At 43.3% G+C, this 14,569-nt stretch overlaps 2 protein-coding genes across 2 annotated transcripts; one reads left to right on the plus strand and one right to left on the minus strand.

Moving 5' to 3' along the window:
- Positions 1-2: 2 nt before the first annotated feature.
- Positions 3-5,432, plus strand: nelfa (negative elongation factor complex member A). Its single transcript, XM_046380535.1, has 11 exons — positions 3-239; positions 1,351-1,522; positions 1,827-1,988; positions 2,452-2,541; positions 2,769-2,896; positions 3,027-3,096; positions 3,209-3,297; positions 3,425-3,533; positions 3,693-4,021; positions 4,148-4,247; positions 4,576-5,432. Exons 1-11 carry the CDS (start codon positions 30-32, stop codon positions 4,758-4,760), a joined length of 1,644 nt encoding a protein of 547 aa, XP_046236491.1. The 5' UTR covers positions 3-29; the 3' UTR covers positions 4,761-5,432.
- A 1,362-nt stretch (positions 5,433-6,794) lies between these two features.
- Positions 6,795-12,791, minus strand: faah2b (fatty acid amide hydrolase 2b). The gene is made up of 12 exons (XM_046380534.1): positions 12,650-12,791; positions 12,146-12,406; positions 11,241-11,323; positions 10,705-10,841; positions 10,203-10,412; positions 9,664-9,783; positions 9,132-9,267; positions 8,900-9,017; positions 8,688-8,807; positions 8,059-8,170; positions 7,752-7,940; positions 6,795-7,320 (listed from the first exon to the last, which is right to left on the minus strand). The coding sequence occupies exons 2-12, from the start codon at positions 12,332-12,334 to the stop codon at positions 7,145-7,147; spliced, it is 1,590 nt and encodes a 529-aa protein (XP_046236490.1). The 5' UTR covers positions 12,335-12,406; positions 12,650-12,791; the 3' UTR covers positions 6,795-7,144.
- Between the last annotated feature and the right edge of the window lie 1,778 nt (positions 12,792-14,569).

Consider the following 14,569-nt stretch of genomic DNA (forward strand, 5'->3'; position numbering starts at 1 on the left):
CCCGAACTCATAGCACTTCTTTTTCCAAGATGGCGTCGATGAAGGACAGCGACACCGGCCTGTGGCTTCACAACAAACTGGGATCTACGGACGAGCTCTGGACGCCACCGAGCATCGCCTCTCTCCTCACAGTGTCAGTAATTGACAACATACGGTTGTGCTTTTCGAGCTTATCCCCGCCAGTGAAGCTGAAACTCCTGCTCGGGATGCTGCATCTTCCCAGGCGGACCGTTGACGAGGTGAGCTGCTGTGCGTTAGCTCGCTGCTAGCCAGTGAAGTAAAGTAAGCTATAAAATTCGATGCACGGCCAAAAGGGAGCCCCGTCTCCAATACATGGAAACGCAGCTTTTCCTGTGTGTGTTTCAGACTTTCTGTTAAACGTCTAACCATGCTGTTGACCTATTTAGTTAGCATTAGCTTGCTATCTTTAACAATTGCCGACGTTAGCTAACGTAAGAAACAGCAAGTTGATGTTATTCCCGCGACTGATCCTGTAGCTTTAACCTCCATTTCCAGAGAACAACGCTTATACGCATTTTCGTCAGCTACAGGCAGCTGCACGACTAACTTGACGTTGACACATATTTGCGTATTTTCAGCAGTCGTTTACCAGCTACAACGGGAAACATTAGCCTAGCGGTTCGCGGACAGACATTATGGTGGGATGGGCTCAAGAGAGCTATTAGACTGCGCTGGAGGGCGGTACCAGCATCTAGCCTGACATCACTTGTTTCGCCGCTCAAACGTTAGGTACCCGTCATCAGTATGGCTTGTCGGGTAGTTTGTTAAGTAGACATATTTAAATGTTTAAGTAGCTTAATGTAAACATGCAACAATACAAGTAAAGGTTATACAAGTTTTAACAACACAATAAATGTTATCGACGTGTATCCGCTAGACCTCCTTCTTTCCATTATCCATTAACCTGCAAATTATTTTCTCAATCATTCTGTCTGTTAAATTTCAGCGAAAAAGAATGAATGAAAAATAAAACTTTAATAATACAAAGTTACTGAACTCCAGCTCTGGTTTCAGTTCTGTCTTGCCAATAGCAATAAGTTATAGGAAAATGCTCGCCCATCACTCAAGAGTGTCTCTTGTATTTTGTGAAGTATATGAAGTGTTTCTCACAGCCAGCAGGTGGCTCTCATGTACTTTTACAAGTCAGTACTATTTGCGGTGGCTGTGGCTCATGAGGTAGAGCAAGCCAGATGCTGATCCGGGGTGCAAAATTAACCTTTGTGTCTTCCTGTTCATGTTTGTACTTTTTGAAGCAGTAATCAGTTATTAAGTGATCATGAACTTTTCAGGTGTCCAGGCCTTACTAACAGTGCCTTTCTCTTTTTCCAGATGAAGGAGGCCCTGTCTGAGATCATACAGCTGGCCACAGTGGATTCAGAGCCCTGGGTGCTGATGGTTGCTGACATCCTCAAGTCTTTCCCAGAAACCGGCTCTCTCAATTTGGACTTGGAGGAGCAGAATCCAAATGTGCAGGATATTCTTGGAGAACTCAGGGAGAAAGGTATGGAGAGTGTGATGTGTTTTATTTTTCACATCATTTCGCTGTGGTGTCCTCTCACTGACTGCCACTGGAAAATTGACTCTACAGGTTAAAAAAAAGCAAATATAACAACACAACATTGTTGACCGTTACATGTATTTACACCAGAGTTGATTTCAAACTATGATTGAATTTATCAAATTAGAACTTCTTCTAAATTGCGTATGAGTGAATTGGATGTTTAAAGAAGCCACAGAAGGAAATGTACACATATCTATCCCGTGGGGAATTGCCAGTGAATCTCCTCTGATCGTCTCTTTCGCAGTGAGTGAGTGCGAGGCCTCTGCCATGCTCCCTCTGGAGTGCCAGTACCTGAACAAGAGTGCGTTAACCACTCTGGTGGGACCTCTTACACCCCCCGTTAAACATTTCCAGCTGAAGAGGAAGCCCAAGAGTGCAACCCTGAGAGCAGAGCTGCTACAGAAATGTAGGTTCCTTCAGACATCAGCAAATACTCACTGCCTTTCTCTGCACCAGGTATCACTAGCTGCCCTTCCATTAATTTATTCTGATGAGCACTTTGAAGTGTCACATTAGAAAAGGTTCATGGAAACAAAGACACACCTTCAAGTATGGTAGCGCAGTTGTGATGGAAATGCAATTCCCTGCTGTGCTGGGCTGACATGCTGATTCAGACCGAGCCAAGCCAGCGCATGTGTAGAGAAACGTTTACTGTTTTTATCTTCTGGGCCTTGCTTGGCTTGTATGTTTGTTATACACAGGATGCAGTTGTATATGAGATCCTAGAAATGTTTTTGTTGATCATTTGCTTTTTGGTTTTACTGTCCCAGACTGTCTGACTCATGGGATAAAGTACACCAAACTTCAACTTCAACTTGTGCATTTTGTTTTGTTTTTGAAATTCGTTTGTAAATTCGTTTCTGTTCCAGCCACGGAGACAGCCCAACAGCTGAAAAAGACAGCCGGAGTGCCTTTTCACGCCAAAGGGAGAGGATTGGTCAAAAAGATTGACACTACTAGTGAGTTTAATTTACCCCCCACATGCTCTGCTCTTTCTGGGTTGATACTTTACTTTCATGATTGATCACTTCATAGTGTTAGAATATTGCCAATCAGGGTCTTAAGTTTTAACAAATAACGATCCTAACATTCATTTTTATCAGTCAAAAAGTTGAGAAATTAAAGTTTTGCTTATTCCAAATGAAACTTTCTCTTATGTTGCTTATTCATGTATTAATATTTGCAGCGCCTCTCAAGGGGATTCCCAAGGCACCGTTCCGCAGTCCCACTGCCCCCAGCATGTTCAGCCCCCCCAGTAATCGCACACCTATTGCCCCTGCACGGACACCCCTGCGTAAGGAGAGGGGGGTCAAGGTAACGTAGGGTTTCCAAAGATGCTGCTGGAAAATTTAAGTTTGTGTGATTGTCCTTTACTGTCATAAATTTGTGTTTTGAGAGTTCGATTTTTTCCCCCACATTTTTTCACATTTGTTCTCCTTTTCAGCTGTTAGATATTTCAGAGCTGGATATGGTCGGAGCTGGACGAGAAGCTAAGAGGAGAAGAAAGACTTTGGGTAATTATATTTTCAGCACTCTGTCAGTAATAAGTTTTACATCCACACCTCAACTTATTAGTCAAGAAAATGTGTGATTGTATAGATGCTTACATCATGTTTTCTTCTGCAGAAACGGAAACTGGAGAAAAGGCAGCCAAAGAAGAAGCAGTGGTTGAAAACACCACACCCGACTACGCTGCCGGCCTTGTCTCTACACAGGTGCTTATGGCCACATCACTGAAATGTTCTTGATTTCTCCCGTTTTGTCTCATATTACCCCCTCCATTTTCTTTCACTTAGCTCTTCTGTCACTATCTTAACAAAATATGTTTTGTTGTTTTGTCAGAAACTGGGGGCGTTGAATGAGAATCCTCTGCCGTCAACCAGCTACCTACCAGCCACACCCAGCATGGTTCCCTCCTCCTCTTACATTCCCAGTTCCGAGGCACAGCCAGGTTAGACACACAGCATTGTGATGCTAACTCAAAGGGCTCAATACAGAGCTGTCATACACTTACTTGTTTGAGGAGGCAAATACAACTTCCCTGCAGGCATCATGCAGCAACTTCATGTCAAACTAACTATTTCTTGTTCTTCCCCAACCTCCCTCAAAGCAAATGCTGGTGGTTCGGGACGGGACACGTTGCAGTCGGCTCGCCAACCGGAGGAGTCAGCAACAGCAGGCGCTGGCGCCGCTGCCACCTTACCAGGCCAGTACAAACAGAGAACGCCCATGTACAATGCAAGCAACACAGCAAATCCAGCCACTCCCACATCCCCCAGCACGCCGGTCTCCACCCCTGCCAGCAACGGACCCCCGGCAGCTGCGACTGCCAGCCAGCCAGAGACCCCCACCCAGACACCCAGCACACCTCAGACGCCAACCCCAACACCAACCCCTACGCCACCACAGCCCCAGCCCAAAAAGAATCTGTCGCTCACGGTAAGGTGGAGATGTAGAGCGTAGAGTCATTGAAAGACACATAAACATCCTCTTTCGAAGACTTTCTGTCAGCTCCGTGTTCTCCTTAGCCAACTAAATTCTGTGCCACATGTTTCTGTTCCTTAGAGAGACCAGATGTACGCTGCCCAGGAGATGTTCAAGACGGCCAACAAGGTCACCAGACCAGAGAAGGCCCTCATCCTGGGCTTCATGGCTGGATCCAGAGGTACAGCAGTAATTTTACATTTTCTAACACTTAAATAGTTCTTAATTTTTTGGAAAACAAAACCAGATTTTTCCAAAGCTTTTCAGGACATGCAAGGATCTGAATTCTCATTATTTAATCTTAGTGGTGAGGGTAAGGTTGCAAATCAGTCAGGTGTGGTGTGATGATGTTTTCTGTGGAGTTCATCCACAGAATTTAAATGGAAAACAGTGGAATAATTGGACTGTACGTATTACAGGAAGTGTCCCAGTCAATTCCTAAACGCCAACACACAGAAATCTTGTAGGACCAATAATAACCTGGGTGCGTCCTCCTCTTCGTCTTGCAGAGAACCCGTGCCCGGAGCAGGGGGACATCATCCAGATCAAGCTGAGCGAACACACGGAGGTCCTCCCAAAAGCCGACGGCACCGGCAGCACCACCATGCTGGTGGACACAGTCTTCGAAATGAACTACTCCACAGGGCAGTGGACCCGCCTCAAGAAATACAAACCCATCACCAATACTTCCTGAGACGCTTTGCTCGGTTGAAATCACACACCCAAATTTTTTTATCCACAAAAGAAAGAAAGAAAGAAAACACGTTTACACATACACAAGTATTTGCATACACATTTGGGCCAAATCAAGCATTGGGTGGGTGAGAGATCGTCAAGGAGAGAAAGGTCCTCCCTTTTCCTGCGCCGCCAAGATGCAGGACTCTTCGAAGAACATTTCTGTACTTTTTGTTTGGTCATCTTCCCTCAGCCGTTTTATTGTTTCTGTTTTTAAAAGTCCCCTCCGGTTCCTGAATGGCGCCGTGGTCAGGAGGAGTGAGAAGAGTTGATTTAAGAGTCTGAGCAGAAGATTTACTCTCACGGCAGGCACCTCTCAACACTTGTACTCTGAGGTGCAAGCATGTCATCGTGGCTAGAGCAAAGAAAAGACGAGCTGCCCTTATTTTTTCTGTATGAACGGGACATTCACAGGTGATCTTTGACCTCTGAGAACAAAATTATGATTTGTGACAAAAAAAAAAAGAGATTACAATAATGACAGTCATCATACAGTAGTGATGACCAAAACATGAGTGGTGAAAAGTTCTCAATGTGTCTCAAGTTGTTGGGAGACCTCTGATAAATGTTTAATAATTTTTCATCCTTTTTCCATAAGAAGGGAAGAAAATAAAGTGACGGCAGACTCCAAGGAGGTCTTACTCACTTTTTTTTTTAATTTGCTTTTATTCAGGGTTTCCTGTTTAGGCTTTTTGTCTTTGTTTCCCCTCTCCCCCTTCACTGCTGTCTAATAATCGCATGTCACCCAGTCTATTTTAGGAGGGTTTCTGTAATTCCTGTGCATTAACATGAAGCAGGACTTTTGAGCAGGTTTTCAGCATTTTGGTCCAAAATGAGACTTGACTCAACCCTGTAGAGATGCACAAGATAGAGTGTGTTAATTAGTGAACCTTTCAAGCACTAGTAGGTGGATTTGTTATCTGTGGACAGAACCAAGATAGTGACTTCCTGTTTTCAGTCTTTGTGCTGAGTTAATCAACTGCTGGCTGTAGCTTCTTATTTACCTCACAAACCTGAGGCGTTTCAATCTGCTTGTCTAAGCCTTTGTCAGAAAGCTAACAAGTGTAATTCCCAAAATGTTAAACTATTCCTAAGTTTTGAAAACGTATAATGTCCAACTAATGTTAAATGGTTTGCACTCAGTTACTTTCTTTTGTCAGTGAGTGAACCATTTCATCTTTAGTTTGTGATTAACTATTACCAGGTTGATTATTCAAGTACGAACTGGTGACCTGGCTCTAACAACAGGACTAGAGTAAGTCACGGACTTAGTTATAAGAAGTTGGAATTCAGAGGAAAAGTTTTTTTTTAATTTTTTTTAATTAAATGAAACAATTCAGTTGCAGCATAAAACAGGCACCACAATCATTAACTGTAGTTACGCAACATTCACATTACCGCGCAGCTAAGGTTGTGTGTATTTTTGGTCAGTGTGGTGAAACATTTTCTGGATGTCCAGTTCAGACCTGGTAATGAGTGCACCAACGCTATACATTTACAGCACAGATCTACCAAAGTGTTTCATTATTCTGACTGTGTGGGTGTGAGTGTGTCCCTGACCACACTCAACTGTCATCTGTGTAGATTAGCTGCACCTTTCCATGCAGGTCAAGTTCCACCTTTATGATTCTTTAATGTATGAGGGGGTCCGGTGACGACAAACTCCCAGCTCAGCTCCACCGTATGTGAATGTGAACAAGAGTTTTAATTAGTCAGAACAACAGAAAAGACCCCTATGGGGACACTTAAAAACATTTTAAAATCCTGAACCTGTTGTTACTGAGCCTGTTTTTAAAAGGTATTTTAGAGCATTTGAGCAGGCGAAGGTCATCAGTTGAATCCCAGCTGGAGATGCTGCATTATGTGGCATCATCTATAACCACTCTGCTACCAAGGCGCTCTGTGTACTGAGCTTTGGAGATTTAATTTAGCAACGGAAACTCTGCTTTTAGGAATGCGCACGTCATTGTGCAAGTCCAAAAACGAGGTGGAATTAATTGTACAAGTGCTGTAAAAAACGTGGGTATGAACAGCACTAAAGCCTTGTTTTGTGTGATAATGTGAGTGCTTCATTTAAGATATTTCCTCTAATCTAACAAAAAAACCAATCCTTTTTAAAGCTTGTGCTCATGATGTAACAGTCACTGAACAGGACAAAAGTCATCACTTGTGCACGAGGTCACCTGATTCCTGCATTAGTTCAAAAATCAAACTCTTCCACTTGAACATTCAATGATCTAAAGATTGTACCTCTTGGTATTTGTGTACAACAGCAAGCAGCGAGGCCATCTGTCAGTCTGACAGTCTCTAAGCTGACAGAAAAGGCTGTTAGCTTATGAGGTTTTATTTGGCTCCAGGGTCCCTCCAGCCTCCAAAGGCCTTCTCCAGGTAAAGAGCCACCTCGAGGGTAAGGTGGTCCTGCAGCTTCCCAGCACCGACCTGCACGCCCAAGGGCAGGCCTTCCTCGTTCAGACCCAGAGGGCACTGGGTGACCGGCAGTCCGAGAATGTTGATTACACCTGGAGAGTGGAAGCGGATATTAAAACAAGTCTGGAGCAATTTTTGTCAACTTCAGTGAAGATCAAGAGATGTCCTGGAACTGGAAATATTGTATAGCGTGAAGAAGCCTTAATTATCCTTGTGTTTTAGATCAGGTCACAGATCGTAGGATCCACATCCTGCCATCACGTGGGATGTTGGTTTAAATAATATCAGATGTTAAATTAGTAATATTCTTCCAGAATTGACTGGACATTGCTAAATAATGTGCTAAAACTGCAGATAAGTAAACTCTTAAGGCATCTTTATGAAGCTGCCTGTAGCGGCAACTTAGGAGGAATTCTGCTTCTTAAACCCTGCAAACTCATGCAAATGAGTCAAGTTGCAGCATGTAGAAAATGTTCATGCCTTGCGTTCTTCTACAAAGTATGACTGGCTGTGGTTGTCTAACCTGTGTAGGCAAAGTCAAAGGGTCTGAAGAGTGGGTGGTGGTGTTTGGGAGCCACTCTGGGGTACGACGGGTAAAGAAACACGCCGTCGGTCCCCAGCAGCTCCTCCAACTCCTTCTGCAGCTTCTCTTTCTGCTGGATGATGAAGTTTGACGGCTTGGATGGGTTGAACTCCTCAAACAGTCCCAGACCTGAAAACACGCACACATGATTATTTCTCAATGTCTTTTTCCCCCTTTATTTAATCCTTTTTTTTAAAAAAAAAAAAAAACAGTTAAGATAAACGATAATAAATGTCTTCTCTCTTACCAATTACAGCTATGGTGTGATCAGATTTTCCAACCATCCATTTCAGCAGCTCCCACAGAGGCCAGGCCGGTTGTCCTGGTTCCCCCATCAGCTCTCCAAAAGGCTGAGGAGGCTAAGAGAGGAAAACATTTTTCATTTGTTTCTGAAGAAACAAAGCAAACCAAGTGTGTGTGTTATGTTTCAGTGACCACCCTGCTTTGCTGTTCCCATGCAGTTTGCTTCCTGTTGTCACCAGACACCTCACTGTCATGCTGGTAACACTAACCTGTGTTAGTGGCCTTACAACACTATGAGTGTGTTATACCAACACCCGGTTTTCATTTTAAAAAAGGATGTAAATGATTTATTAGTGATTAAGTTACCCGCACAGGCCCCAAGAAACACATGCTGTCTTTGTGAAATGGTGTGCAGTCTTTAGTTTTAAAATCCACTTGAGTCACTAAAGAGAGAGAGAGTGTGTGTGTGTGTGTGGTATGCTGTGCCATGGCAGTTAAACAGATTAGTGAACCATTTCTGAGCAGCAGACCACAATAGGTGCTGTGACTAAGACCCTGCCTGCTCTCTGTCACTGTGTAACATTATTAGACGCAGTTTATCTTCATTATGCTTCCAGGAACACTTGGACCCACTTTGCCCTCCTTGTCGGGAAGACCCATGTAGGTGTCCCAGATCTGGAAGCCATAACGGAGTTCGGGGAGACGCACTTCTTGGACTTTGACTCCCAGGTCGGCCTCCAGACGCTCCACCACCTGGAGGACGTAATGCCATTTTAATTTTAAAACATTCCCAGTAGTCATTTTGCAGTCATTTGCAGACAATCTGAGCGACGTTTTCAACACACCTTTCTCTGAATCTCGATGAGCTCTTTGCTGACGGGGTACGTCACAACAGACTCACCGTTGTGGGGGATAGTGAAAAACCGCAGCTTCTTTAAATCAACCTTTGTGTCTAAGGACAACCTGGAAGGAATTAGACAAAACCGACCTGACTCTTGGTCATGTAACACGCTCTGGTTCAATTTCTGCCTGTTACGGGACACGGTTAACTAGAACTGGGACTAGAAGAGCTCTTACATCTGAGCGTTGGGTCCCACCATGATCTTGAGCATGGGCAGCAGGTCCTCGGCGTAGCGGCACATGGGACCATTGCTGAGGTACTCTTCCTGTCTGCCAGAGCAGGGAGGATACTCGTTCTCAATGGATATGACACCTGCAGAAACACATCTTAGTTACAGTGAAGTCTGGCATATGAATGTGTTCTTTGTACCTGCAACAACAGCGGAAACAAACTGTGAACTGATGTTATTAACCTTTTAACTTTACATGGCAACTTAATTTGCACTTTCAGCAGTCACACATCGACCTTACCATTCATTTGGAACTGTGTTTGTGTCCATCTGATGAATATAAGTCTAACATCAATGCTCTTCTAGCTCTATTTTTGGTCTCCACCAACTCCTGAAGGGAATACCTGCCCCCCTAGCTGCTAAATGCTCCACTGTGTTCACCATCTAGTTGCTAACTCTGCTTCAGTTGGTGCATATTCTGTATTTAAGTTCAACAGATATTGCAGAATTAATATATATTAACGTTTATTTTCTCTTACCAGGAGTGGTTTTATGGCCAAATATTCCGTTGAAGAAACAGGGCATACGGATGCTGCCTCCGATGTCTGAGCCGATGCCGATAACCGCGCCCGCTGCTGCCAGTATACTAGCCTCCCCTCCTGAGAGGACAGGGGAGACAAACAGAGACAGCTGAGCCAGTTGATCCGGCAGGTCTGCTTCATTCACAGTCAGTCTCGTTTAATGCAACATTACGTAAGAATTGGCATACTTGTGATTCAGCACTTCTCTCTTCTCAACGGTTTTCACGTCTGCAGTGGCACTACCCAAGACCTGTAAACAGACTTCCCTTTGCCTGAGTTCCCCTTTAAGAAACTAAGACTGCAGCCTGAAAGTGTGTGTGTGTGTGTGTGTATGTCTGCAGTGTAATATGATTATCAGGCAAAACCAGGGCTCTGTTCCTCGAGACAAAGACACTCCAACACTAAGCACTTTTTGCGACCGCTTGACTCTGAACCTCAATTCAACAACAGCATCCGGTTCAACCCGCCAAGCTTAAGTCAAGCCAACAGTCTCTAACCTGAACTTCCTCCTGCTATCCTCTCCAGGTCGTAGGGGTTGTTGGTGATGCCGTAGAGGTGGTTGTGGGACTCTAACCACATGCACAGCTCAGGGGTGTTGGTGACGCCCAGCGGGATGGCGCCCGCTCTCTTCAGCAGGGCCACAGGCGGCGCGTCGACAGTGGACACGATTCCTCGCCGGGAGACCACACCTGTAGTGAAGGGCATGCCTGGAAGAGGGAAATGTGTCAAATGCTCAGCTGCAGCATGGAAAGCACAAAAGTAAAGACATCTTTCATCAAAGTCATTCCCATTTGCAAAGTCATGATTATTTCTGGTTATCTTGAGCCCAACAAAACACATTGGGAAGATGAAGGTGTCCACTAAACAGTAACTGGGTGCGGGTGGATACAAGTTACGGGTATCAAATGTTGACTCAAGCTCTTGTTATTTGATGTATGTATTCAACCTAAAGTGCCTGGTTTCAGGTGACTGACAGGAGATTGGATTCCTGGACTTTACCTTGGAGGGCGAAGGACTCTTTGACGGAGAGCGGCACTCCGAGTAAAGGGAGTCGGTCCTCCAGCACCTCCTCTCCACCATTTTCCTCCTCAATTAACTTGTCGGCCTGGGCGGCCTCCTGGAGGGCAGCTTCAAACCTGGACGAGGAGAAAGAAATAAAGTATTTGACCCAAATCTGTTAAAATCCCTGATTAGAACGGTTGGATTTTAAGGTAATGCATCACAGTTGAAACGAGTGACGACTTTCACATTTTCTGTTTCAGTTTGTAAAACATGTGATCAAATACACCAGGATACTGTATGTTTTGTACAAAAGTAAGGTCAAAACCCCAAAGATATTCAGTTCACTTTGTTCTGCAACACAGAAATGCATTTTATTATCACACCTAAGATGCTATCAGCTTCGAAAAAAATTGTGAAACGATTCGGATTAATTCTCTGACCTCCCAATCGGTTGCAGCTCTGGAGCACAATAAACATAAAATAAGATAAAAGCAAAAGCGTCTGATGAGGAGAAATGATTTTGTTGTCCTTGCCTGTCTTTTACAACAGCGTTAAGAAGAGGGTTGACCTCCTGGATCCTGTCAATGTAAGCCTGCACCACCTCCACACTCGACACCTGCAGAAACCCAACATTTTGACTGCATATTATTACACACCACACAAATGTGCAAAGACCAGAAAAACAAGTCAGACGTTCAGGTTCATTAGAAGACAGTCTTGTCCTAAAAATGGTGAGGGGGACGAAGCAAAAATAAATAAATAAAAAAACTTACTCTTAAAGGATGTGTAAATATATTCTGAATGTTTTCTCAGGTCACCTGTTAATCATTCACTTTTATAACATGGAAGAAAGGGTGTTCTGGCTGACATCCTCAAATGATTATCTGTCATATAAGTGTGAGAAAACCTGAAGATACTCACAAACTGATGCATGTCTTGCTGGAAAATAAAATAAATCTTCACTAACCAATGAATCGATCAGACACACAGTAAAATGCAATGCAATAGTCCCTACATTAAATGCAATGTCTTTGAGAAGCTATAGTAATGCTGTAAAACACACACCTGTCTCATTCTGACTTAATAACATGACTACTGCATGTCACATAAAAGGCTGTGAAAGGGACCTTCTTCTACAGAGTCCACTTTATGTTAACACAGGTGTCGGGTTGTTATTCCACAGGTGCACCTGTCTTATTGCAGAAACCTGCGGGGAAAAGACCCGCTGAGAGTGGACTGTTGTGACTGCAAAAAGTTGTTAAGAAAACAAAAAGGATTTCACAGCTAATGAAAGACAATAAACTACCTGCTTATATAACTTTTGTGATCCTAAACAAACAAACAACCTATAAACAGGTGAGAAGTGACGATTAGTCTGAGAGGTAAAGGAGCCGAAGTTCGGCCGTCAGCTCTGCTCTTGGCTTCGCCGGGCACTCACCTCCTTTCTCCGGATCTTCTTGGCCAGCTGCATCGCTGACATGACCAGCAGCGGGTTGCTGACGGGCGGGAGCTTCTTCCCGGACACGGCGGATCTCCGAGGAGACAAGAGCCGGAAAAGCGCAAAGAGAGCTCCTGTGAGCGCCTTGAACAGCCACACCTGAAGCTTTTCCACAGGGCTCAGTGCCATGTTTGTGCCGCGGAGGGAGGACGGAGGGTCGGCACTGTAAGGCACCTGACATACAGCAACTGGATCCGGATTCTATACGTGAGTGTGATAAATCAGAGAGCACAGGTTAGTGAGGCTGACCGGAAGTTTAATGTTTACCTTCAAAATAAAATCATTAACTAGGCCGCGTTTAGAAAAAATTAATATCAGACTCAGTACAGCTATTGCCAGTGGTTGAAGTATAATTCGAATATATTTTTACGTTATTTGAGGTTTTCCGCTGTCTAAATTTAAGATGTTAATTTTGATTTTATTTTTTTTTCACTTAAAATTTACCGTGGAACGGATGGCGGTGACCTCACGACCAATCGACAAGCGCAAACGACGTATTATGAAGCTCACTGTCACTTCCTGCGTGTCCACTGCGTGACGCTGAGAGCGCTCAGTCGTTGTACTGTATCTAAGGTTCAAGTGCGAACGCACCATGAATGTCACACAAGGCTCACTTCCGGTTGCCCCAGTGACCACTAGAAACATCAAAAGTCTCCTTGCCGATATGTCCCCGTCATTCAAAGGCTGAAACTTTAACAACCTGTCATTATCAAAGTCTTAAGATCTCTGAGCATCAGCCCCGGTCAAAGTTTCACCAGTGATTTTAACATACTGCAATTGGTTTATGGTCCGTGCTACACTTGAATTTGAATTGGAAATTGAGGGCTAACATTAAAACCATTCACAGTTTGAAAACATTTGCCTGCACAGAGAGGACACCTGAGCATATAGTCACTGCATAAACAGGCACTGCGACAGAGATGAAGATACTTTTAGGGACTAAACTTTAAAAATACAAGTGGTTCTACAATGAAAAGGAATACTGCACGCTGAGACATCCTGAGTTAAGAGACATCCATTATAATAAGATAATGATCCTGTTATTAAGGCTTGATTACTGCGGAATGTATGTTTTTACATGTGCAGTTAAATACAGTTAATGTGCAGTTAAGTACAGTTAAATAAGCTTTCGAGAAATATCTCACTACAAACCCAACACAAACAGGTTTTTTATAGCCAGGATTTTAGGAATACTACATTATATAATATTTATCATCATATGTTTTCTTCTGATGGTTTGAATCCATTGTAAAAGTAGCCAACAACATTTACTCAAGTCTTATATTTGTACTTTACTTGGTTATTTCCATTTTATCCTATTTTATATTTCACCTGCGTTGCACACTGGAGGGAATTTATTTAACATTTTCAATTGTTTACTTTTTTACATAAGAAATTACATGATGCGATACAGTACTATTGTACTAATCTGCTCTGTAGTATCCAAACCATTGATAAACTACAGCATTAAAATGCTCTTTTATGTGTTTGTTAGTAATCAAATCAGAAACATATCCATTTCTGTGAGAGTATAACACAATATAACACTGTGAAAGGAGACCATTTTGAATTCTAAACCTTCACTTGATTGTATAAAGTAATTAAAATTAACTCCACCTTCACCAGCTGCAGCATTAAAATGATGTTCACATTATCGTAATGCACATTAGTTTGTGTCAGAAGAAAAACTCCGTAATTTTTCCCACTGAAGTAACCGTCAGTAAACACTAGGTGGCAGCATTGCTGATGTTTTTAATTTGTAATTGAGAATACAGAGCACGTAGCATAAAGAGGGGAAAAAAGCCTCTGCAATGCAGGTCAGTGGGTTAGTGGAGAATCCATACTGTCTGTTAGAGTCAGCTCGTATGGCTCCTCCACACATCATGTTGTTTAAGCTTTGGACTGCTCATGAGTGTGTGATGGATGAAACTTCTCATGACATCAGCGTTAGTGCTGTTAATCGCATTCCTGTAAAGTAACTGAGTACATTACTTCAGTACATCACATCTCGCTCTAATACATTTATCTGACAGCTGTAGTTTCTGTTACAATAATCAAATTATAAGCTATTTTGTGTTGCTGCAATAAATCCTAAAAATATATAGCAATACAACACCCTCAGGAGTTCTTTTCCTGCATGATGGATGCTTTTTTTCCCGACACTTTAAGAACATTATGATAAGGGGGTCTGTGCTTCCACCGTACCAACTGAGATGTCATATTAGGGCCTGAACGCAGGAGTAAAAGAAATGTGAAATCAATCAGATGCACAGGATGGCAGCAAAACCCCTGCTGCCGCTTTGAGATGACACTCCGAGGCAGGAAATATTCAGTTTACTTGAAGCGCTGCAGACTGAAGGAAGT

The sequence above is a fragment of the Scatophagus argus genome, chromosome 23 (assembly GCF_020382885.2).
Source record: "Scatophagus argus isolate fScaArg1 chromosome 23, fScaArg1.pri, whole genome shotgun sequence".
In the NCBI taxonomy this organism is placed as follows: Eukaryota; Metazoa; Chordata; class Actinopteri; family Scatophagidae; genus Scatophagus; species Scatophagus argus.